The sequence below is a fragment of the Xiphophorus couchianus genome, chromosome 7 (genome assembly GCF_001444195.1).
Source record: "Xiphophorus couchianus chromosome 7, X_couchianus-1.0, whole genome shotgun sequence".
NCBI lineage: Eukaryota > Metazoa > Chordata > Actinopteri > Cyprinodontiformes > Poeciliidae > Xiphophorus > Xiphophorus couchianus.
In genome coordinates this window covers 10,762,719-10,787,172 of record NC_040234.1, presented here as the reverse complement: position 1 = coordinate 10,787,172, position 24,454 = coordinate 10,762,719, and the positions used below count along the sequence as shown (strand labels likewise).

Here is a 24,454-nt window from a genome sequence, read left to right as displayed (position 1 = left end):
CAGCAAAATTAGAAAAATAAGTACACGTGATAATCCTCCTTATACCGCTGTTACCAGAGCTGCAGATTGAGACACAACGCATTTTAAGTGATCTTGATAATTACTTGCATTTATTCTTATTTCTATGCATGTTTGTTGCATTTTTAACTTGACACCATTGTTTTATTCCCCGTTCAATTGGATTTTGTGTCAGTTTGTGGAGAGATCGACTTTCTAAAGAAAACATTTCAGCTTTTGTCCAACCAGTGGAACCCAAAGTAACTTCAGTCAGTTTTATGGCAACAAACCGGTCACATGAAGTTACATCTCTTATACCCATTGACAAATCTTTGAATTCTCTTCTTAAATTTTAACACACTATAATCTTGTTGTTTTTTTGTTTTTTGTTATTTACAACACACAGGTCATCTTCATATTTTACTTCTTTCCAGGACTCTGCATTCATTCAAAAATATATATTAAATGTAGTTTGGAAGCCACCATATGTCAAAATAGACCCTAAATGCTATGTTGGCCAAAAGACAAAGCGTTCGACAGCTTGTCATAGGACAGATCCAGTGTATGTTTCTTCTGGATATCAGGATTGCCAGCTAGTTTAGAATTAGCTGGCAGTCATATTTCTGTGTGTCAATTGTTTTGAGTTCCTCATCCTAAGAAACAGTCCCTTTTGGGTTTCAATGGAAAAAATAAATTGATGGGTGTGGGGGATCGGAATGAATTCAGTGCTGATAGGAAACAAAAAATGATGGTATTTTTCAAATCCAGGGCTTCCCCCTCTTTCGCTGTCAGTGCTTGAGCTGGCGTCCTGCAGCGTCTGGCACGGCCGCTAACCCAAAGTTCCACTATTTCATTCAGAGCTGCAGCCTGAGCCAAAGACATGTGCTGAGGAGAGCACAGTGCAGGTCCTCACCCAGGCAAACACCCCATTGTTTAAAGAGTGGAGGTTTTAGGCAGACACTTGGGATTTCCACCACGAAATAATAATAAAACAAGATCAAAATAAATAGAAACAGAAGTGATGGAAATACAATTAATAAAATACCTTTAAATATAAAACTCACCATTTCACATCCAAGCTTTCCTGCGTGGTTATTGTTTTCCAGCTGCCGCAGCCAGCTCTCGGTTATAACTCTCACCCCTTGTCAAATCCAGTTTGTCTCAGTGCTTGGGCTTTCAGCAGCACATCTGGTATGAAGTGACAGTTTTTCTATCGCATTCTATGGCAGAGGAGACTTACTTTTTCTCATTTTGTGCCAGTAAAGATGGGGGGTATTTAGGTCAATTTATTGTCCATACTGATTGAATGCGTGCACAGTAAAAAAAATTGTTTGCTAAGGTGACTGTGTTGTTAGAAATAACAGTATGCTATTTGATATTTCAGAATCAGAGTTTGGTTCATGCATTAACAAACATGAACCTGTACATGATGTTTTCAGTAAGGGCTCATTTCATGCTCAGTCAAAACCTTATCAGCTGGAAACATTCAGCCTATTCAGCCTATTGGCGTTTCTGTGTCTCCAGAATGTTACCAGAAGCAATGTTTTGTCCCTTGGAGGACAGTAGAGACATTATTGTCCTGCTGCAGTGGGAGTTGGGAGAGGCTGTTCTGTAGATTATCAATTAGGAGACTTCTCAGACTTCATGTTCAAATGTTCAAATCTGATTTCTAGATAGGACTGAAGGACAAAAAACATCCAGTTATGAGCAAACCTTTCTGTCTTGATTTAAAACTTTTCTGCAGATAGCCACTAGCTTGCATTCTCTGCTTGATAATCTAGCTCATAATTGTTTTGGCATTGGTCGCTGGTCTCTCCTGAGCTATGCCTCAGCTGAGTGGACTGGGCCCAAACTGACTGGCCATTCAGTCAAGATTTGTCTTCCAGACTTTGGGAATCTCTGATGCGCTGTGTGGTGAGAGTCTCCTGACTCTGCTTCGTCTGGCACATCTCACCTTCACATGATAGGAAAACATGTGTGGGACATCAGACAGATTCAGTAGCTTTGCCTGGTTTTGTTGCTTCCTCTTGCAGTCCAAAAACATTCATGTTAAAGTAATTGTTCTCCCTAAATTCATGTGTTCATGGTTATCTGTCATGTTTATGTCTCTGTTTTTGTATGTCATTACATAAATGCTGTGAAAATGGATGTCCCTTTACAGATTTCTTCTGTTATTTTACTTATTTGCCGCACTCAAAATCAAACTAATTTCAATAACGGACAAAGATCATCTGAGTGAACAGAAAAAGAAGGAAAATTGCTGATTTAATTTAGCCAACAGGGCACTTTGTGAAAATGTAATATGCCCCCTGCCATTATTTTTCAACTTTTATTCTCACCAGTCAAACCCAGTCTTGATTTCTGCCAGACATTTAATATCAAGAAATCACCTATAAAGAACTTGGCTGGCAACGTAAAGTAGGCTAAAACTTGCACATGACGCTCTGATCCAAAGAAATTCAAGATTCAAAGCCATTGTTTTCTGTCAGTCATGAAAAGTAAAAAAAACAACAACAAAAAAAACCCATTTGTAATCCTTTAGGACTGAAGTGAACCACAGCGAGAGTCATTAGGAGGAAATGAAGAAGAAATAGAACAGTGCTAAACCTTCCCAGGCGAAGCTAACCCTCCAAAAGTTAACCTGGGAGCTCATTGACGGGTTATCCAGCTCAGTGATGTGCTCATTTAAAGCACTGAATCACTTGACTCAGTTAAGATTATTGTTTATAATTGAATAATACAAAGATTATTGAATGAACAAAAATTACTTCAATCAGAGAGTTTGAAGGGGACCCTCATACATACCAAAGAGGTCGGTCTCGTTTCTCCCAAATAACATCTTGGTGATCCCTGAGATATTTGCGAAAATGTTTTATGTACTGATGAGGAAACATAAATGGAACTTTCTGTAAGGTGTGTATCCTGTTTCTTCTGGAATAAAGCTATTATTTTACAAAGATAACATCATACAGAGACAGATACTGCTTTCCTGGACAGTTTTCTTTACCTGATGTAACCATCCATTCTACTCCCCACAGTACTTATTATTTAATTGCCTTGACAAAGTGAACAAAAAATAAAACTAAGATTTTTAGGTTTCCGTCCAGTTTCAATCCATTCTCTAGTTCTTGTCATCATCTGACATCTGTTAGCATATTCTTCTTATTTGTACTTTTTTCTGAATAAGTAATTTTCAGCAGTAATGTGGTGTAATTCTGTTTCTGTCACCTCATGATGTTTTCATTCAGTTGCTCATGAGAGTAATGCTTCCACTCTCACCTCATATTTTAATAGCAAGTATTTATTTGTCTTTATTTCACCTTCGAGAAGATTTCATCACACCAGTTTTAATTCCCAAACTCATCATCTGCATGTCTCGATGTGTGATGGTGAAATCAGGACGATTTGATTTTAAAGTGAATATTCTTCTTTATCTCTACATTCAGTATGAATGATTGTCTTACTCTCTGAGGAATCTGACAAAATGAGCTCTTATTTCTCCTATACTTGCAGCTGCTTTGACTGCATGCACTCCTTTACTGCATAGGAAGTGATAAAATGCAGAACTTAAGTTTTAAGAATATAGCTTTAAAGCAGCTTCCTTCTCCTACATTATTAAAGTGATAGTTTATCCTTCTTGATATTTATGTGTGAAGATTAATTGTGTGTTTTGTGTTTTTGGAAAGTACCCTGCCAGTTTGTGGAACAATATACCCCATTAAAGTTAACTCGTAATACAGCTATCTTGAAAGTTAATGGAAAGTTCCAAAAAAAAGGTCATGGAAAGTACTGAAAAGTGCCTGGTAAGTTCTTAGAAATACATATTACTGAAAAGCAATTGGTAAGTTCTGAAAGTTATTTGTACCTTCAGGGAAGTACCTGGTAAGAAAAAATTGGGAGGGTACTTGACAAATTCTGTAAAGTTCTTGACTCAGTCAGAGAAAGTATTTGTTAACCTCTGAAAAGTATCTGGTAAATTTCTGAAATCTGTAAATTCAGATTTCACAGGGAGTATTGGTGGAATTTATCCTTCTGCCATGATACGTTGCTTTTTATGGCTCATTCAATAGTTTTCAGTATAAAAAAGTTCGTTTTAAATTGTTGATTGTTGATCTGATCAATGGTTCCCGTCCTGCTTCAACAGTGAGACGTCAGAATATGAAAGTCCGCATCAGCGCCTCAGGAGACACCATCGTGATGAAGTTCCTGCATCCTATCACCGACACCAAGCTTGAGGGCTACATCCTGGGATACGGCAGCAGCATGTTCTCCAAACAGTTCATCCAGCTGCCTGAGAACGGACAGCCATATGAGACTGAGTTTGGTAAGATTGGAGGGGTGTTTGTCCACAATCAGGTAATCTGCCTGGATTGTTTGAGTCTAAGCTAAAAGAGTGAATTATATCTGCGGAGCCTAAGAGCACATTCACACCCAACCTCACATTTCCCTTGTGGTTAGATGCTGAACCAAAGTACCTTGTAGCTGTTCAGCCAATCCCAGCCAATGAGGTGAAAAAGCAGTGCAAAGGTTTGTTTAAAAAAAGAAAGAATCATCACCAAAACTACACAGCAAGATTTATTTCCAAGCTAAATCTGAGTGATTTAAGTATAAAAGTAAAATCCTACTTTGGTTTTTCAGGTAAAGTGGAACTGCAAAAGCCTCTACATTTGGTCATCGGGTCTGTGACGCCCACCTCTGTCCTTCTCTCCTGGGGGATGCTGCTGAAAACACCCTTTGAAGGGAATGTCATGAATGACTGCTTAGAAGACGGGTGAGTGTAGATAAAGTTTATTTTCTAAAACGCACCATGACACGCAGACGCAACACATAAATCCAACCTGGATGCTTTTGTCACGATTAACAACATTGTTTTTTTATTTTTTTATTTTTAATAAACATAATGTGTCAGTCACAAAGGAAAATTTGATTTCTACAAAACAGTGACAAATAAATAAAAATATTTAACATAAAATAAGGAACTGCACATATATTCACCTCCTTTTTTTGTAAAATTTTGTCAAGGAGTGAATACTTTTTGTAAGCGCAGTAAACGGTTTAAAATAGACACTGTGTGGCTTTTAGAAAACCGGGTAGATAACTTAAATTGCATACCTCATGTGAGAGTTGTCCCTTTTTCCAAGGAAGAGGGAAAATAAACGTCTGTATATCTTTTACATCTTGAATACGTTACCTGGACTTTATAAGTAAGTCAGATGTGTTTGAGTGAAAACAATCCATGGTAAGTGTGATGCAGATGTCCTGGCCAGTTACAGTAAAAGACTCCCTGAAGTCTCTCGGGTTTCCTAGATTTGGATCCAGTGCAGCTGGGTGTTTGAGAGAGGAGTCCTCCCACATGACATGCAGTATGTGTAAAATATTTAGTCTAAAATTGGAAAAAGAAAACTGTACTGGTGTCATTCTTCTAGTAATATTTTCACATTTAACGAGGAAAGAATTAAAGAAAAGTCTCTGCTGCACAGTCAAAGACTAGCATGACATCGCTAAGCAGCACAGAAAAGAATCTGTTCAAAAATGTTAGTTTTAGTTTGTTCTTCACCAATTTAAACTTCTTACTCCATACATTTACGGGTTCTGCTCTGTTCTTTACTCAGACACTATACGGTTCGTTACCGTGAGAAGAACAGGAAGTGGAACTACCAGACCTGCCCAACGAGTGACACGGTCATTGACAATCTGAAGCCCCATGCTGTCTATGAGTTTGGAGTCCAGCCTAATTCTAAAGATGGCGTTGGAGCCTGGAGCAAACCCGTGCTTCACAACATCAGCACTGCAGGCATCCAGGGTATGTAGGATTTCTTTGTGTTGCTCAAATACCTCAAAGTTAATCAGTTTTCAATAATCATTCAATTCTTTTTTTTTAGTCCAGAAATAAAGACTCACCTGTGAGTCATATAGGGATGCAGAGGATCCTGAACTTAATGGATGAACCAATGTTGTGTTGACTAGTTTTACATTTACCTTAGGTATTTAGTTAGTCTGTTACAATAACCATTGTTGATCCATTTGTTTGCATTTCTTAAAGTTAATGACTCTAGTGTTTGACGAAGTAGGATGGTGTCTTCCAGCAACATGCAGATTAGCAGTGAAAATGACACAATGTGGATTGAATAAGTGTAATCTGGGAAGCATAAAGCACTGCTCTAACTCATTACTTCAAGTTTTTGTAAAGTAGCATGAGAAGTGTTCTGACTCAAATCTTTTCGTCAATGTTAGCATTTTTATCTCTACTTGTCAGCCTCACATCCCAAAATGTATAAAGTGCTTCAAGTGTCGTGAGTTCACTAGGAGCACATCTAAGAAAAAGCATCAGGTTCAACGTGATGATTAAACATGAACAAACGTGACTAAAGGATTGACGGACAGATGGATGGATGGGTAGATTTAATGACTGACTGAGTCAGGGTCTCCGCTACAAATAGTTTTTTAAATATTTTAAGATGCGACACTGGTCCCATAACATAGAGGGGATCCCAATATTTCTATCTGTCACAGTTTTTCTTATTTTTTAGGTTTTTCTGGTTTTTCTTTAATTAGCTGATGGGTTGATGAGAAGATCACAAAATATATGGTGTAGCCATGGTAGTTATAGGTGCAAATGGGTTATGTACAGACTCATTCTATAAATTAAAATATTACTGAAAAGGCCATTTATTTCAGGAACTTTTTCAATAAGTGAAACACATTATATAGATTAATTACACACAGATGTTTGAAAGCCTTTAATTCCGTTAATTATGATGATTTTCCACTTACAGGTAATGAAAATATGACATTTAAATTAGGATATCACATCAGCATCAGACCAGTGAAGAACATATTTAATACAGACATGTGGGCTTAATTAAAAGTATGTTTAATACCTTGCCTACTAAAGGTTATTTTCAAAAAGTGCTTTTAATCTGACAAATGGATATTCAAATGCACTGGAGATGACTGCTAATTATTAGATTAAATAAAGTAATTTTGCTTCATGAAGTTGCAGTGTTATTACTGAATTGACTTCTTTTCTTTTTTGTGACTTTAGAAAAGGTCATCAGAAGAATCTTAAAGTATCCCATCAACCCTGTGGTATGTAATAAAAATGTTTTATACTCCCTAAAAACTAAATATTTTATCATTTTCTTTTTAATTAAGCTTTTGCTGGTCCAGTGTGTGGCTATTCTGAACTAACGCCAAATGTAGACAAAAAAAAAAAACAGAAAACAAATGGAGTTTGAAATCAGGTTCACCTTTTCTCCTGCAAATATTAAGCAAATAAATGACATTTGAAAACTGGGTGTGTATGTTGAGCAGATGTTCTCGCTGTGGAGTCCGTGTTATAAACTTTAGTGAGCCCATGCTATTCTTGGGCTTGTTGGCTTGTTGATTTTCCATGGAACTGCTAAATGGAAATGACATCAGTGCAGCCAGGACTAGCCAAGCCACAGAGCATGGTCTGTATCTCACTCTGCAGTACAAAGAGAGGAAATCAGCAGATAGGTCTAAGAGGAAATTTGAAAGGGGACCACATAGTACTTGTGACCAAGCTCAGTGAGAAACCTTTGAACACCCTGCTTCTCTCCAGTCTTGATAAGCTATGCACTGCAGACAAAGAGACAGTTGACCATAAATACTCACATACTGGAGTCTTTAAAAACAAATAGCCTCTTCTATCCTTTCTTTTCTTCAGAAAACCTTCACTCCTGCTCCTCCGTCCTTCCAGTTTCCTCTTCAGCACGGTAAGCCAAGAGAAAAGTGGTGTTCTTACGGTCTAAAGCACTGAATGTTTAATCCATTGACGGTGTGTCTTCTGTTATACATTTCTGTTTCGGGCCTTCTCCATTTCCCTTTGTTTTTAGGCTGAGCTCTAATATGTGATTTGTTGTGCTGCAGACCAGATCATTTCCTCCTGAATTACTTTTTCATGTGTGCTCTTTGCAGCAGATGGCTGCTAGATATTCCAAAGCATCATTAGGATGTTGACACACCTCTGTGGATTTTGGATGCTTTTAAGATTTAATGTCTCATCAGGCAATCTCAAACCGATTAAATGACTCAAGTTCATCGACCTGTGAGAGCCGGACCATCTGTTGCAAGTTGCAGAATAACTTTGGCGAGTGATCATTTATCAATAAGATATAAATAAACAATTAAAGAATAAACTCAACTTTTTTGACGTGGCGTGTTTGCTTCAGTTAATCAGTCACGTTTAACATTGTTTCAGAGCAGCCTTAATTAGCACTTCTTCATCTAGAAATATTTTAAGACAGTGGGCTTGAGCTGCTATGAGTTTCTCATTGCATGTTTACTCCTAGTAACAACACAATTGCAACATTTTGTTATAGTAAAATAAAAAAAATCAGGCATGATGTAATTGCTTTTCTTTGAAAATGGAAAAGCAGCAATTACTCCTTCTGCTGCAAGAAATGACATAATATATTGAAGGATTACTTATGAGAAAACTACATGAATGTTTTGATTTTGATGCACAGGTTTATGCACAAATGCACAATGAAAACCCACTACACTGAGCAGTAGTCTTCAAGTGCTTATTGCAGAAAATATGATTATGATGTGCAAAATAGTGGATATTTTTTTCTGATTTTTGAACATTTTCATCTTGACTAATTGCTTTCATAAAAGTTATAATGGCTCTCCTTTAGTTTCTGCAACAAGGCTTTGTTTTTTCAAGTGTAAACCCATCTGAACTGGTCTTTCTTGCATATGACTAGCTACGAGCCAGCTGACTGGCAGTGTGTACCACTGGGGAGGAGAAGAGTCCTGTGCTGCTTTTTCCTTCAAAAAATTTGTGAAAAGTCTCCATGCGGCTAAAGAAAAGGACTTTTTATCATCTCATCAAAAGGATTTTAAATCTGAGGAATGCTATGATGATAAATCATTGGGTTTTTGAAATCCTAACTTTTTAAAACTTTCACATACCTTGAGGCTAACAACCAGACCTTTCTTCATGGACATAAGTGATTGCTGGCATTTGTATATGTGCTTGCATGAAAAGGTATAAACATTTGTAAAATTTGGCACAATTGAAGCAAAAGGTGAGGCATATCGTCCAGATACCTTCATACCAGCTACATTGTAGCTAGATGAAGGCTGCTGCTTTTATTTGAGGACCTCAAACATCCTGCTTCAAACCTAAGCAGCTGACCGCCAGTGTCTTGATAGGAAAAGCTGAACATGACTTAGTGACTTAAAAGATTTTCCAGATACTTTAGCATATGATGATTCAAGCAGAAGTTTGAGGTCACCAAGCCTGGCAGCATTTCAGTTGCAGTTTTTGAATTTTGTCTCATTAAACATTTTGAAAATTGATTTGTCAGAATGTGCTTTACTATTCTATAGTTTATGCAAAGTAATTATGATGCAGTAATTTGCTGTTTTGGACTAGTTAAATGTCGAATAGCTCCTTAACATAATACATTATTTTCTCCTGCTGATTCTGTGCTGTTTCTTTTGTCCCTGTCAGCTTCTAAAAACAGGACCCGGACCAGAGTGTTCACCTCCAGAATCAAAACCTCACAAACAACTCCCGGTAAAGACTTTTCTGGACCAATTCAGTGGTCAGAAACAACCCTGAACATTTGAACCGACAACTTTACTTGAATTCTACATATTTTCTTGCAGGAAATCCTAACTCATTCCTTACTCTTCGTGCAGGGCACAATAAGTATGTTTTTACACAGGTCTACTAACGCTCACTGTATTTCTCAGTTCCCACAACAGCTGCTAAACAGAAAATTCTGCCAACACCTGGACCAAAACTACCTGTGATCAACAAGCAGCCTATCGGTAAAAAGCTCCTGTTGTTTTTTAAAAAATATTTCATTCTCACTGTTGTTATGGACAGTCACAGGAATGATGACAGGCAAGAAATTGGAGGCTTATGGATGCTTTTGTTTTTTGAAACAGTTGCTTGAACAAGCACAACTTTCTCTGACTGGGTAGAGTACTTCAACTGCCCTGTGGATCCGATCTGACTCTAGTGAGTCATTTCAGCTGTGTGACAAAACAAAAATTACAGTATAAGTAAACTTTTGGTGTTGCTCTCAATGTTCTACTTTTTATGCTGATTTATGTAACTTAAATTAAAACCCACAATCTAAGCCTATAAACCAGATTTTTAACAATAACTGATAAAGAATGGGAGCTGCTTTATTTCTGCATTTCCTGTATTGTTTTTGCTCTATCCTAACTTATATCTCAATGTTTCTTGTCCATTTTTTAGGATCTACAGTTTAATGTTTGCAACTGATTTGTTTTCCTTTAGTAATTTGCAAGCAGTGGCTGTTTGATTTATGCACAGTCAAGTAAACATCTGCTGCTGTACTTCCAGTGGAATAATTCTCCATTTCTTCTGCCTCTGACCAAACTAACACAGATGTTTTTGGGTTTTTTTTATCTCATCAAAGAGATATTTTTGGACATCAAAGACTACTTTTTGAATAGCCACTATTATTTGGTGAAATAAGCATGCACTAAAAGCGACAACAATTGTACAGATTTTGCCCTGCTCTGAAACAATTAATAACTGTTGGCACATGGTGAAAAAGTAAAATAAAACTTGAGCAATTATTCAGCTGAGCAATTCTTCATCTATAAACCAACCAAAGTGGGTCTCTATGTCATTGTTTCTCAATATTTATTCTGCCTATATAGGCCGCAAACAAATTTTAAAAGAAAAATGTGGAACAATTTGGAAAGATTTCTTTTTACAGTCTCACTGCCCATTCTTTCTTTAAGATCTACTTTGTGTTTCTCTATACCCTCCATTCTTTCAACAAGGCCTACATATCACCAGATGGACTAACCAAGAAGTGATCAGTCAGAAATTATTACTACCTCATATGTCACAGCATTTCAGGGGCATAGCTAATGGATTTCAATGGCGATCACTCATCAGCAACCAGGCCTCTTGCTGAATATATGTGCAATAGCACGGCTCTTAAACTTCAAATACCTTCAAATGCTTTGCCTAGTCTTGAAACTGGACCAATCAAGTTTTTGTGTTTCTGTCCTCTGTGTGACGTGTCAGGCCAAAGGTTGACACTAGAGCTTAATTAATTGCAACTACCTTTATTGTTTTTTTGTTTTTTATTTTACTAGGCCGTCTCTGCCAGTTATCTTGTCTTACATGTTTCAGCTTGATAGTTTCATGGCTACATTTTCTCTCTCAGTCACACACAAGCCAGGAAGAGAAGAACTATCCAGACCTGTCTTTACTCCTCTCCCAGAGGCTCCTATGACTCCAAAGGGCCACCCTGAAGGATTAGGTGAAGTTACCATAGCATCTGTGCCAGGATACCAAGGCAAACAGGAATACCATGAAGACTATCCAAAAGAAATCCCCCATCTTGAACTTAAAACTCAGACTGAACCAAACTCAAATCCCCTGCAGCACCCACCCCAGCCAACAAACAAACTTCTCCAGACTACACTGAAACCACTTGATGAAAGTATATCACAGCCACATACAACATCCCCAAGTGACTTCCAAACCAAACTAGAACCTCAAGTTACAATTCAGCCTGTGCAACAGACTGACTTAATTTCACAACCTAATAAAGAACCAAATTTCCAATCAGTTCCTTGGACAACACCAATGATTCACTCTGAACCAAAGCCGCAATCATCACTCAAGACCAAACCACAGAACGAGCTGCTAATCCAACTGCAGCCAAAGACCCAGACCAAACTGCAAGCGAAACTTCAAACAACCACTCTTCCCCTCCCGGTGACGCATCATGAAACCACGCAGTCAGTACCTCTGTACGTACAGTATGAAGAACCGGCACCAACAGAGGTCCGTCCCGAACGTCCGCTTCACATGGATACTAATTTGTTTAAAAATCCACAAACCCCACCGCCACATTCACCAACAACACCTCAAACGCAACCTCAGTTAATCCAAACAACACATAAACCAAAGGCAATATTTCACCAATCCAAGTCCACCCCACAACATCAGCCCAAGAATCTGGGAAAAAAGCATCAGAAACCTACAAAAAAGCCCAGAATTAAGAACCAACATGGTGTGGCAAACCTTCAATCACACCCTCAGACACAGTTTCCAAAAAAGGATCCATTTCGACCCAAAGATCTACCTAAGGAGCACCAGCCAGGATTTCAGACTCAGCCTCAGACCAGGACCAAGACTGATCACTCCAAGGGTTCGTCAAGGAAGACAATTCATAGGGGTAAAGACCCATTGACAGCACTCCTCTATTAAACACAAATACTAATAAAATACTAATACACAATGAAGGGGGCATGCCAATCTATATTTGTTTTTGATTTCTGATTATTATTTATAATTAGAATTGTATTAACATCTCCAATTCATATGGACAAGACAAGATGAGATTTTAGCTATTCTAAATCAATAGAATAGCTACAACTCAAAGATGTAGCTTTTAGGTTAGGAAGAGCTGAAGCAAACCAAGTCAGCAGCTAACTATTAGCTAGTCGGAGCATTCTTGATGTGCTAACAAATTTTTTGTAGATCATTCATCACTCTGTGTACCAAGTGTCAAAAATGCTGCAACATTTGCAAAATGCAGCAACATAAACACGTGCTGTTGGCCAGCCTGACAAGAAGTCTTTGCAGGGTGTTTGCAATAGCATGTCAGATAACTTCTCTTCTGGAGGACATAGAGACAAGAGCAGTAACCAGAAACTCCTACTTGTGAGGTTTTAGAACATCTCCAACAGTGCTTGGGCTAGATCTAGGCTTATCTAGTATTTTTACAGACTTGAACTGGGCTTCTACTTTTCAAAAATATGTTCTTAGTCAATGTACATACATTTGCAAAGCAAAACTCTAAGCCAGGGGTTTTTAAATTTGGGCTCTGGATGGCTTGACTGCATACTGAGGAGGCAATTCAACCATTTCATTCAGAAGTGTTGGACCAGGGATACATCTGAACGTTGAAGACCGCAGGTTCGGTGTTTCCCAAACCTGGTCCTCAAGGAACACTGACCTGCATGTTTTAGATGTTTCCCTGCTTCAACACACATCATTCAGATGATTGCATTTCAGCGAGAGCCTGTTAAGCAGCCGTCAATTGAAATAATTTGTGCTGAAGCAGGGAAATCCCTGAAGCAGGCAGGGCATTGTGCTTTGAGGACTGGGGATTAAAAACATTGGTCTAGACTGTCAGTTTTTGTACATTAGGTAGCCTGGGTAGATTTTGAAATCAGGCTTATTGCACTTACATATGAGTTGAAGATTTTTTAAATTAAAAGCTGGTGGATATTAGTATTTGTCAATAATAATAAAAAAAACTTTTATTTTGCCAGTAACAACAGCTTTGTTTTCCTTTACGTAGTCTACAGACACATTTCTTGCCAAACGGTAAACCGGTCATATGCTTCATTGACAACAGCGAGTAGTTGCCCATACCAAACATTTCATGTACCATAATTACTCCTATTTCAGACTGTATTTACTGGTTGGCCTCCGGTATGGATCTAGTCCATCTAAAAGTTGAAAATGTCTCCTAAAAATCACCTTTTCTTCCTTTGAGATGTGTTTTGAATACTTTATTTCTGTGATGTATGTTCTCATGGTTAGGCTTGCTCTTTGCCTTCCAAATTTTCTCATTATAAACACCCAGTTAGGTCACTCTGACACTAGAGCAAGCCAAATCAAGTATCCACATCTTGTTACACACTATGAAACTAACCATTTGGTTTTGTTACACAAAGAAACATAGGGTATGCCCCCTTTAGAATGTGTTGCAATACATACCAATGTCATCCAAGATAAATTAGTACGTTTTCTTTCATACAGCTCCTAGTCATCCAGAAGAGGGCAAACCTCTATCAAGACCCGGCCTGGCCAAAGAGAAGGCTGGTAGTTACAATCTTGGTAAAGTGCCATGCCAAGTTCATGTCTCATCATCATTTCAGCTTTTTTTGTCACGTCACGGAGCACTGTTTCCTTGCCTCCATCTCCATCCTGCCAGCCCACACACCCCACCCCATTATTGTGAATGTTTCCATGTTTGTGTCCATTTGCAGCAAGGTTGTTTCACACTTGATCTCTCTTAACCACACCAGTCTGGCAAGCTTTGGATCTTGTTTTTTTGCCTTTCTGTCATTTCCTCCGCTGTCCACAGGGCAATAATTGATTTTCATCTTAGCGATTTGAATATTTGTTGAAGTTTTCATGCTTTAAGGTAGATCCTCTGTAATTTTCTCTCTGATCCTCTAGGTTCTGGCTTCACCAGATCATCCACTGCTGAAGTTCCCCATTCTCCCATTAGCTCATCGGTTCCCACAGGAGGGAGAAATGCCACGGTGACTCGCAACCGTGTTCCTTCTCATTCCAGTAATCCTGGTGTCAGATCATTTTCTCCATCCAAGCCAGCCACCTCCTCTCACACGTCCAACAAACCTGGCGGTAATGCTTGTTCCCCTTTTCCCCAAGCAGCTTCTTTGTCTACAGCTGAGCATACAGAGGAAAAACAATCTCTTTTCTATTTATTTAGCCGCACAAACTGCTTTGAACAACTCTCTTCTTGTCTTAATCTCTTCTGCTTCACCTTTTCTCAAAAATATAAATGCTCTCTACGCTCAACATGTGATTGCTATGCTTTTCTGAGCTTCTCTAGAACTGTCGAAGAGCTTGTGGTCATTAACATGATTTATGGTTTCTTTTTGTTCAAGTTGGAAGTCTGGCCACCACAACTGGCCTGGCCGCACCACATCTTACAGTCCCTATGCCAAGTCCAACACTGTGCAGACATTACAGTTGCCACAGCTCTTACTCCCATCTATTATTGTGCTCTTTCTCTTTGCAAGTTGCGGGCAATTGAGCAAAGAATGTAAAATTACAAGAACTTCAAGCTTTGACACCTTGGCTTTTCCATTTGTACATCCAGTAAAAAGAGACTGAAAGCACAAATCTATCAAGTTTTTTCAATTTGCCTTTTAACACCAGTAGAACACAAAGTATTTTCTTCCTTTTTTGACTTTCTTTTTACTTGTTTTGTCATAACCAATATTTCTCTCCCTTCAACAGCCAGTGGGGCACATCATAGGGGCAATGCTCTTCCTAAACCTGTCGCATGGTCAAGAGAAAAACCTGGTAAAGATACACCTTAAAAATTACCAAAAGAGACAATTATATTTTGTCAGAGGGCCACGCTGATCTGTGCTTTTGCACCAGCTGTCTCGTGCTTTGCTATTTCTGTGTTTGAATCACCATCTATGTTTGTGTAATTGCTGCAGTTTAGACTTGACTGGGACTGAAGCCATTTATAATTTTAACCGGAACCCACTATTTACATGCAAAATGTGAAAAGACTCAAAAGTTTTTTTGTCATTAAGTCAGAGTACACTTTTCCGTTTCAGTTTAATAACAATTGCTAAAAGCCAGAATAATGAGAGAGAGGATTTTCATAAGATTTCTTTTCACCTATTTGAAATTCAGAAGTTTACATACATTGATTACTATGTCGCTAAACAGTTTGTGAAAGAACAGGCCACGTCACGTCTCTGTAAGCTTCTTATAGATTAATTCACAACATCTGAGTTAAGTGGAGGGACATCTGGAGTAAGTATTTTAATGCAATACTACAAATGCACTGCTTTCTTGTGCGACAAATAAACAAAAAACAAAAAGAAATCAACCAAGATAATAGGAAAAGAATTGTGGACCTCCACAAGTCTGCATACAATCTCCAGATGCCCAAAGATTAATCAAGTATAATCAAGGATATACAGTATGCAATCATATGATAGTATGCTGGGGAATCAAGCAGATTGGTTCTGTGTCTGTCTTTTAGTGCTAACTGTGTGCAGTAGTCCTAAAATAAAGATAAATAATCTTGTGAAATTGCTGAAGCTGGTAATAAAGTGTTATTATCCAACAGTGGAATGAGATCCTCACCAGCATATAGGTAGGAAGAAGCCATTGCAGTTGAAAATGCTCTCAGAAACAAATATCTTAATATTTGGAGAGATGTCCTGTGCTTTGTACTAAAATTGTAACATTTGATCATAGTGATCATTGTTACATTTGGAGGAAAAAGAAAGAAGCTTTTTACCTTAAATTAAATCTTGGGCATAAATCACTCACCCTAAGCCTAAAAGCAAAACAGGTTCTGGAGTGGCCATCACAGATACCTGATCTTAATACCCTAATTTGTGAGCACATCTGAGAGGGATGTGTGGGATTCAAACCTGACTCAGCAGCACCAGTTCTGTCAGGGGGAATTGGACAAAACTGCGGCTAAATAGTTTGAGAAGCTTAGAAGCTTAGAAAAAGAAAAAGAAAAAGAAAAAGAAAAAACTTCAACATTCAATCCAAGTTACACTGAAATGTATGTAAAATTCTGACTTTGAAGAAAATTTAAACACATTTGCTGAAAAAAATCTGCTTAGCAAATGAAAATGAACAATGTAATCCTAACTAGCCTGAAAGAGAAAATGAATGCTTGTTTTTAACTCTACTCTGGCCATTTTAGTGTCTTGTCCACCTTTTATGATTATCCTGAAAATATTTGAAGTTGTTTTCAAAATAACCCTTTATTTGGTCAATCACATAGTTTCCATTCTGCCAGACAGGCTCTGGTAATTAGTCTTACTGAATTTAGCACGTCAGTACAAATTGTGTTAATGGTTACGCCTTACCATTAACACAATTTGGAGCTGCAGAGAGAGATTGTACTTCAGTCCTGGATCGAATCACAGCTGGTGTGTGTTATTGCTGGAAACTTGGACAGTTTCAGAGGTCTTCAAGGAGTCGAAAGGCTCTCTGGAAGCAGTTCTACAGAAAGAAAAGGTTTTTTGTTTTTTTTTTCCCTGCAAGTCCTGCACATGCAAGTGACTGTTTACGCACTAAAAGTCTGGGCACCCAACTTCTTTAATATTAAAAGCAAACATGTTCATCTTTTCAATTGAAGAGTTAAGGGTTTCTAATCCTCACTAAGACTTGCATTTAGAAACTCATGCTTTGGGAAGTTAGTAGCTTGCTTTAGATTCTTTAGGTTTGGCTTTGGTTTATTTATTTCAGGGTTTTTTTTTACATTTTTGAGTCCTCTTGGATCTATTGTGCTTCAGTACGTTGTTCATTTTCAGTCCTGGCAGCATCCTCTTTGGGAAATTTATTTTGGTGTTGAAGCTATTATCATTTAATCCAGAACTTCATTTTCTTGATAGTTGCTACACAATAATTCTTAATGTGTCCAAATAAAATAACATGTCAATATTTTGTCATGCCAAAGACAATTGATAATATGTACAACAACCCCAAAAAATATTATCTTAATACCATAATTGTCCATATGAAATGATTTTAAAGGCAACATCACTTTAAATGTATTCAAAACTCTCTCCTTATTCTTGTGTATTGGTGTGTTTCATAGCCAGAAGAATACACTAAAAATCTCTGCTTTTGGACCTAATATGTGTTTTAGAGCTAACCGTAAATTGAGTAGATCTTCTGAGAGAAACCAGTGCTTCCATCATCATCATTGCTGTTTTAACTCTTAACCTAAAGTCTTTGACGCTTCACATGTCCAGTCCACTCATTCAGAGCTACCGCAAACCAAGTACCATTTGCTGCAGAAACTATATACCAGTTGTTGCCACATACTATGGAGCTGTGTCACTGGCGTCACATTTTCTTGCACCACAGAGGCTACATTTTACCAGACTGATCATGACATCACACACTGAGATGCTTTTGACCGTGCTGGTTTTGTTTATTTCTGGGCTGGAATTTAAATCGCTGCATGACTATACGACTGGACTTCATATGCAAGCAGATGGTTGCCATCAGCTGAGAGCTGGCAGCTGTTGCTCAGTTTTCATCGACGTTATCAAACCTTTTGTCCTGGCAGTCGGCTGCAGAGAAGATAAAACAGATCCAAGAAAAATATGCAGAGGCCTCACTATATTCTTTCGTATCTTGTCAACTTCCTGACATTTAATGAATCTCCAAGATATGAAATGATAAGTTATAAAAGGAGTGCATGCTCTCGAAGCAAATGTAAACTCTGCTCTCTTTGACTAATTTAGAACATGTAACATGTCAAGCACCCTTGTGGCTTTATGCCTCTTATGGGGTTCTGCACTAATTTGGTATAATTTTGCTCTTTTAAAAAAACAAAACAACGACTCACTGACTTTAATGAGGCCAACATTTTTATTGTTGTACGTTTTCTGTGAAACTGGGGCTATTATTCATTTCTTGCTTATTCTTCTGAGTCACGTTGAAAATGTGTTTACATTCTGTTTTATGGTTTTATAGCTTAAGGTAATTTTAATGAGTCAAAGGTTACAGTGGTGCTTTGTCGTTATTTAATGCAAAGTAGCTTTTAACATATGTTGTGCCTGGTTGCTTCCTTGTTGCTTCTTGTGTGTGTTATGCACTTGTTTTTTCAGCTCAGAGTACTTCTGAAGACTTCTGCCTGTCTACATGCCCTCCTCTTTCCCTTCTTTTATCATTATTGCCCTTTTTAGACTATAACAACACTTCTTTTCAGATTCTCTGTGTTGGCCATCTGTTATTCTGCTTCCTTTGTGAGTTTAGCCTCAAACAAGCTCTTGTTTCCCACAATTTCCTGCAGTTCAGAGACCCCCTGTTCCTGGCAACAAGAAACCAAACCTGGTGGGAAAAACAAGTGATCATGGTGAGGACTTTAAAAAAATGTTTTCTTCATTTTTGCTTTGTTCAAGCTCAAACCCCCCATGCACAGGGTTCAGAGAGGGACAGAAAGTGAAAACCCTTACTGACTCTGTCCACAGTTCCTGGACAGGAACAACATGCAATTTAACAACATGCAAAAATGACAAAGATTTCTTAACAATGCACTCAGTTGTGTTTGATAATGTGTTGGACATATGTTGCAGTAATGTAAAAATTCCCTGCACTGGAATGAAAGTTGCAGACGTGTAAGGGGTAGTTGAATGAGCACCATAGCTTTAAAGAGTGTCTTACGAAAGCATTTATACTATTTGAATGTTTCCACATTTTCTACGAATTCGGTGTATTAGGATTTCACCAACATACAGTTTCCTACAGCTATAAAGTGGAAGTGAAACGATACATTATTATTTTTTTTACCACTAAAAAATTTAAAAGTTTGTGTTTGCCAACCTGAAGCCGTAGTTTGTAGAACTTTTTCTTGCAATGAAAACATTTATAGGTTTGCACATCTAGAGCCTCAAATGGTTGCACTTTAGATACCTTCTTGGCTTAACATCTAGAGATCAATACGGATAGATTAGGAGTGTCTGACAACACTAATTGCTATTCATTCTCTGTTGAATTTAAACCCAGACTTTGATTGAGCCATTTAGACATGCTTTGATCTAAACCATTCCCTTGTAGCTCAGACTTTATGATTAGGGACACTGTCCTGCAGAAAGGTGAACAACTGCCTCTGACAGCTTTTCTTTCAAATTTGCCCTATATTTTGCTCCATTCATCTTCCCTTCAACTGTGATTAACGTCTTTTCCCCAGGTAAAGAAAATCATCCTCACAGCACCTCCATAACACAGACACTGAAAGTCTTTAATTTACCTTGTAGACAACTTCAGTGTGCTGTGAGAAAGACATGTCTTCCACATGGTTCCTCTTTGGCCTTTGAAATGTTGACCTCTAAGGAATGCTGAGTAAACATTGGGATCAGATTATTAACAGGCTGCTTGTAAGGGGTCGGAACATCACGACCTTTAAGGTGCTCAGCCAGAGCAACGTAGTGTGTGTTGTTGAAAAGTGCCATACTTGAGCTGGTTTGACAATGTATTAGTGTCAGCAGAAAAGAGAAAGAAGTTACTGTAAAACAAAGCCCTGGAAGAGAACTGTATTTAAAACAAGAGGTGGGTGGAATAGTCCAAATCTGAACTCAAGAGTAGCAATACTTCACCATATTTTTACTTAAGTAAAGGTAAAAAGTAGTCAAGCAAGAAGTCACTTCGGTAAAAATAAAAGAAATTGTAAAAAGGCTACTTAGATACTAAGTGATCAAAACACCAATAATTTAATATTTAAAAGATACATCATTAGTATTGGTGTTTTAAAGATCAAAATGAAATGAACTGATATACATAACATAATCACAAAATTAGGAAAAAGTAAAAGAATCCAATTCAGTTTCTTTCCATATAAAACCAACAAAGACTGCAGATGTGTGTCTGCGACAAGTAAATTTTGGCTAAAATAAACTTGTTCTTCTTTCTGTGAAGGTACTCAGTGGGTTGAGTATCAAGAAGTTCTATTCAAGTAAGAGTAGTGATACTTGTGTTTACATTACTCAAGTAAAAGTATAAAGTACCGCATAGTAAAAATACTCCCAGAAGTACTTTTTCTCAAAAGGTTATTCAAGTAGATGTAACTAGTTACTGCCCAACTCTGTTTAAAACCAGAGCTACCTAACTTTATATTACTGAAAACACCTGTTGTAGTTTAGAGATTAAGATGTAGGCTACTCCTGAAAGTTGGAGAGGTTATGTAACAGATCATAAAAAGTTTAAATGCTGGTGTGTGAATGCTGCTATTCATGTATTTGGCAACCATATCAAGAAGTGTGAGGCTTGTTTCCTCTAAGAATTGCTTTGCCTTATGGGTAAACAGAAGTCGATCCAGTTTGTCTGACATCAGGCCCGATCCACAATATTCTTTCGCCACATTTGGAAAGCATAGTCAATATAGCCACTGATCTGTAATCACTCAGGTCCTACGCAGGACACTTTACTTTTTTGGGGGGTTGGAATTATTGTGAAGTCTTTCTATTATCAGATGAAGCAAGAGTCCAAAAGGCGATGGAACAGCCTGGTGACAACTCCACGTACCTGAGCGGAGTGGAGATTGGCTCTGTGCGAGATGGCAGTCACCAGTTGTTCATCGATAGTGAGAACCTGGAGATTGGAGATTGATTAGGAGGAGTCTACGTGGTTGATGTGTTGCCAATATCCAAAGTTTTAACCCCTCTGTGATAGATGTAATTTGAAAACATAGGTTTTATGGTTGTCCTCTTGTCTTGTCTTTTGATTTTGCTCTTAGTCCTCCAGGTAGAAAAATCTGTATTTTCAGTCTTTTCTTAAAGATACTGGCTGAACTTAAATTACAATCAGCCTGAGATAGTAACACTAGTTATTCCCACTGACATTCACTCTTTAAATGACCCAAAGTTCAGATTTTTACCAGAGTCTAAACCATAGTATCTCTCTACATGTTGCGCCGTTTGAAACTACCCTCTCTTGAAGTAGTTTTCAAATTAGTACTAAGTGTTAGCTGATGGAAACAAGGCATTTATCTTCAAATCACAGTTCCTGTTGACCATTTTTCTATGCCTATGGGCAACAAAGCAAGTGTAACTGGGTTTGTATTAATGGATCTACGCATGCTTTGTTTCAGAAGAAAATTTCAACCAGGTATCTTCCTCAAGGCGTCCGAGGGACCATGACTCAACTCTTTATCTTTTCATCCCAGGAATGGGCCACTGATTGGCTCACTGAGGACGGCCAGAGCAGATGGATCACAACTGTGTTTGGCTGCGAGTCACATGACGTGGGAGAAAAACTGATCTGTTTCCCTCTTCCTGCACTCTGTCCTCAGATAAACCTATGGATCTGAAGCAAGGAGGCAAGGAGTCCACCTTAAAGTCATTCCTGCCAGTCACACCGAAGCCAAAGCTCAAACACCAGCAGCAGACAACCACAGTGCTCCCAGTAGTTAACAGTAAGTGCTACGTAGTTTTTAAACGATTCGCATAAACCGTAGCATGTACAAAACACGATACAGAGAGTTTCATGTTTGCCCATTTAAATATAGCCGTGAGCAACAGAAAAAAAGAAACACATTTGAATTTCGAAGATCTGAGTGTTAACCATAGCAGGTGTTGTGCTGGGTGGTTGTAGACAAAGGCCAAGGTTGTAAAACAGGAGGACACAAAGAGCTGCCAGAGACTGCTGGCTGACCCCAACTAACCCCACCTCCCATCTGTTGTTGTCTTTCTAGGCAGTCGTTTTGATCTAAATGAAAACTCCTCCATATTCAGCTCCTTGCCTGCATCAGAGGTAGACATCATGGGCAAGAAGCGCTTTATAGGTAAAGCTTTATCAAGTTTGTTTTACAGCTTTACCGGCATGAAAAAGGACACCCAAAACTCTTCCTGTTCCTGTTCACAGCTCCTCATGTCATCTACAAGACGGACAAGAAGCCAGATGAGCCATGCTCCATCACCTCCTCCATGGCTTATTTCCCTGATGAGGAAGGCAGTGATCTGAACGTCACTGGTCCTCCTCGCACACCACCATCCAACCTCACTGTGGTTACTGTGGAGGGCTGCCCATCCTTCGTCATTCTGGACTGGGAGAAATCTGATAACGAAACCAGAGGTACACAGCAGGAACTGTCTTGGATATTGAGCAATTTAGTGACAATGCGAAATATGGAAAGTAACAGAGCAAAAGGACAGGCAAAGTATTCAGCCCTGCTGAATTTCTAGAACCATCTTTCACAGCAGTCAAAGCTTCAAGTTGTGATACATCTATACCAGCCTTGCAAAAATAGAGTCTGAAAAAGGTCCTAATTATTCTTTCTAAAATAGCCCAGGATCAGTAGAGGGACTCTGCGGACATCAATCTTTGTTGTCAAAGATAATTAATTTGATTTACCTCTGGACTTTGACTTGGCCATTCTAATACATGCTTCAATTCCATTGTAATGGGACCCTACTTTTAGGGTTGTTGACCCATCAACTTTAGACAGCCTTATTTCCCTTGCTGAAGAAATGTAACCCATAGAATGATTCTGCCATTACCTTGTTTTACTCTACAGATGGGGTGAGATGTTCAGTGTCACTTTACGTCCATGCAGTGTTTCATATTGTCACATTTCAACAACATGGTTCTGTTCCGGAGACGACTAAGGAGCCACTCGGGATGATATTGGAAAGAAAAATTTCACATGAAATCAAGAAAATTACGGCCAACCTTGACCATCCTCTTCACTAGACTGAAAAACGTCACCTTCAGTCGGAGGCTTCTTCATATTTCCCTCTACTCTCCCAAAACCATCACTATCTACAATAATTCTTTGAAGAATCTTGGGTTACAACATTTAATTTCCTCTTGGGATCAATTGAGTATTTTTTTAATTGAATTGAATTTGAATGTAGGCCAGGATGTTCTGTTCCGCTCATCTGGCCAGACTGTGTATTTCCACGTGTTTACTTCATCCTCAACGTGGGTTGTGGCAGACTATAAAGTTGACTTATTTCTTTCTCATAATTAGTCTTTGTTATATTTAGACAAAAACAGGAACCTAAGATTTATATTTGAGAAAGGATGCGGAAATTATCTTGTTGAGAAAAGTGTTGAATCAGTAAACACAATAGTTTGAGTTTGAGATTTGACTTTTGACAAGTGATTCAAAATTACCAAAGCATCCCACTACAAGTCACTTGCAACTATTTCTAACTGGTTAAAAGTGATTTCTGTCTTACTTGAATACACATTTTGACATGTAAAGAAAATTTAATAATAGAAATATATGAATCACTTCATCAAGTGAAGGAAATGTTTGTACACGTGTGAGAAATTCATTCTTTGATTCAGACCCTCACACAATTTTCTATCCTCCTTCAAATTCTTGGTTGAAATCGACAACATTTGAAATGTTAAAACTGTTTCTTTGACTTGTTTATCAGAGTATGAGGTAGTATCAACAACCACCGGGCCGAGTGGACAGAAAGTGTCCAAACTGACAACCAATCAGACTCACACAGCCGTTGAGAATCTCACGCCAGACAGCAGGTATGCTGCAGACACTTCATGCATTATCCATCCTACGTCTGGTCAGTTTTAAATACAGTCAAGAATTACACTGACGATTGTAACTCAAAAGAAATCCAAACGCTTTGTTTGCATTGAACCATATTAGGCCTGCACACAGACCAAATATGTTCTCAGTCACACCAAAGCCGAGGAAACCCATGGCGATAAAGTGGGTCACTGAGTTTTAAACTAAATGCTAGAATCTCTGGATGCTCACCAGAACCCGTCTGGGTTGGGTTAGTTTTCAGGTCATTGCCAATACATCTGAATGCAGCATGTGGAATAACCACCGCGGGGGTGTACGTGTGTGTGCTGGTTAAAGAGTAAACTCATACTCATCTGTCGAAGACATTTAAACCTGCTACCTCCCAGCTTATTAGATGGATTGGTTTCAGATGAAAGAAGACTCACAGTTTAGATTAGGCTGTTTCATTCTTTTTATCTGTGTAGATGTCTGATTTATTTCATTTTTCCCATTTATTTTTGCTCCATTTCAGCTACGAATTCAAAGTTACACCAAAAAATGAGCTTGGAGTTGGACCGTCTAGTGATCCTGTCACTTTTAGCACAGAATCAGGTAGGCTCTAAAAAAACATCTGATTTTATTGTCACATAAGAGGAAGAACAATTTCTTATAATTTTGAGCTG

General features: G+C 38.3%; 1 protein-coding gene across 5 annotated transcripts in view; it reads left to right on the top strand.

The window, feature by feature from the left end:
• abi3bpa (ABI family, member 3 (NESH) binding protein a) overlaps nucleotides 1–24,454 on the top strand; it is a 31,713-nt gene that overhangs the window by 5,484 nt on the left and 1,775 nt on the right. Inside the window, exons 2-19 of one of the 5 annotated variants that reach the window (XM_028021922.1) lie at nucleotides 4,142–4,321; nucleotides 4,456–4,524; nucleotides 4,636–4,768; nucleotides 5,610–5,800; nucleotides 7,043–7,086; nucleotides 7,688–7,736; nucleotides 9,482–9,547; nucleotides 9,727–9,804; nucleotides 11,190–12,209; nucleotides 13,805–13,867; nucleotides 14,228–14,416; nucleotides 15,038–15,103; nucleotides 18,591–18,653; nucleotides 21,585–21,707; nucleotides 21,987–22,076; nucleotides 22,157–22,366; nucleotides 23,680–23,785; nucleotides 24,304–24,383. In XM_028021922.1, coding sequence (XP_027877723.1) covers nucleotides 4,142–4,321; nucleotides 4,456–4,524; nucleotides 4,636–4,768; nucleotides 5,610–5,800; nucleotides 7,043–7,086; nucleotides 7,688–7,736; nucleotides 9,482–9,547; nucleotides 9,727–9,804; nucleotides 11,190–12,209; nucleotides 13,805–13,867; nucleotides 14,228–14,416; nucleotides 15,038–15,103; nucleotides 18,591–18,653; nucleotides 21,585–21,707; nucleotides 21,987–22,076; nucleotides 22,157–22,366; nucleotides 23,680–23,785; nucleotides 24,304–24,383 — 2,820 coding nt within the window. Of the gene's footprint in view, nucleotides 1–4,141; nucleotides 4,322–4,455; nucleotides 4,525–4,635; nucleotides 4,769–5,609; nucleotides 5,801–7,042; nucleotides 7,087–7,687; nucleotides 7,737–9,481; nucleotides 9,548–9,726; nucleotides 9,805–11,189; nucleotides 12,210–13,804; nucleotides 13,883–14,227; nucleotides 14,417–15,037; nucleotides 15,104–18,590; nucleotides 18,654–21,584; nucleotides 21,708–21,986; nucleotides 22,077–22,156; nucleotides 22,367–23,679; nucleotides 23,786–24,303; nucleotides 24,384–24,454 lie in introns of all 5 variants that reach the window. The other 4 variants (XM_028021921.1, XM_028021923.1, XM_028021924.1 and 1 more) reach the window with 4 other exon arrangements.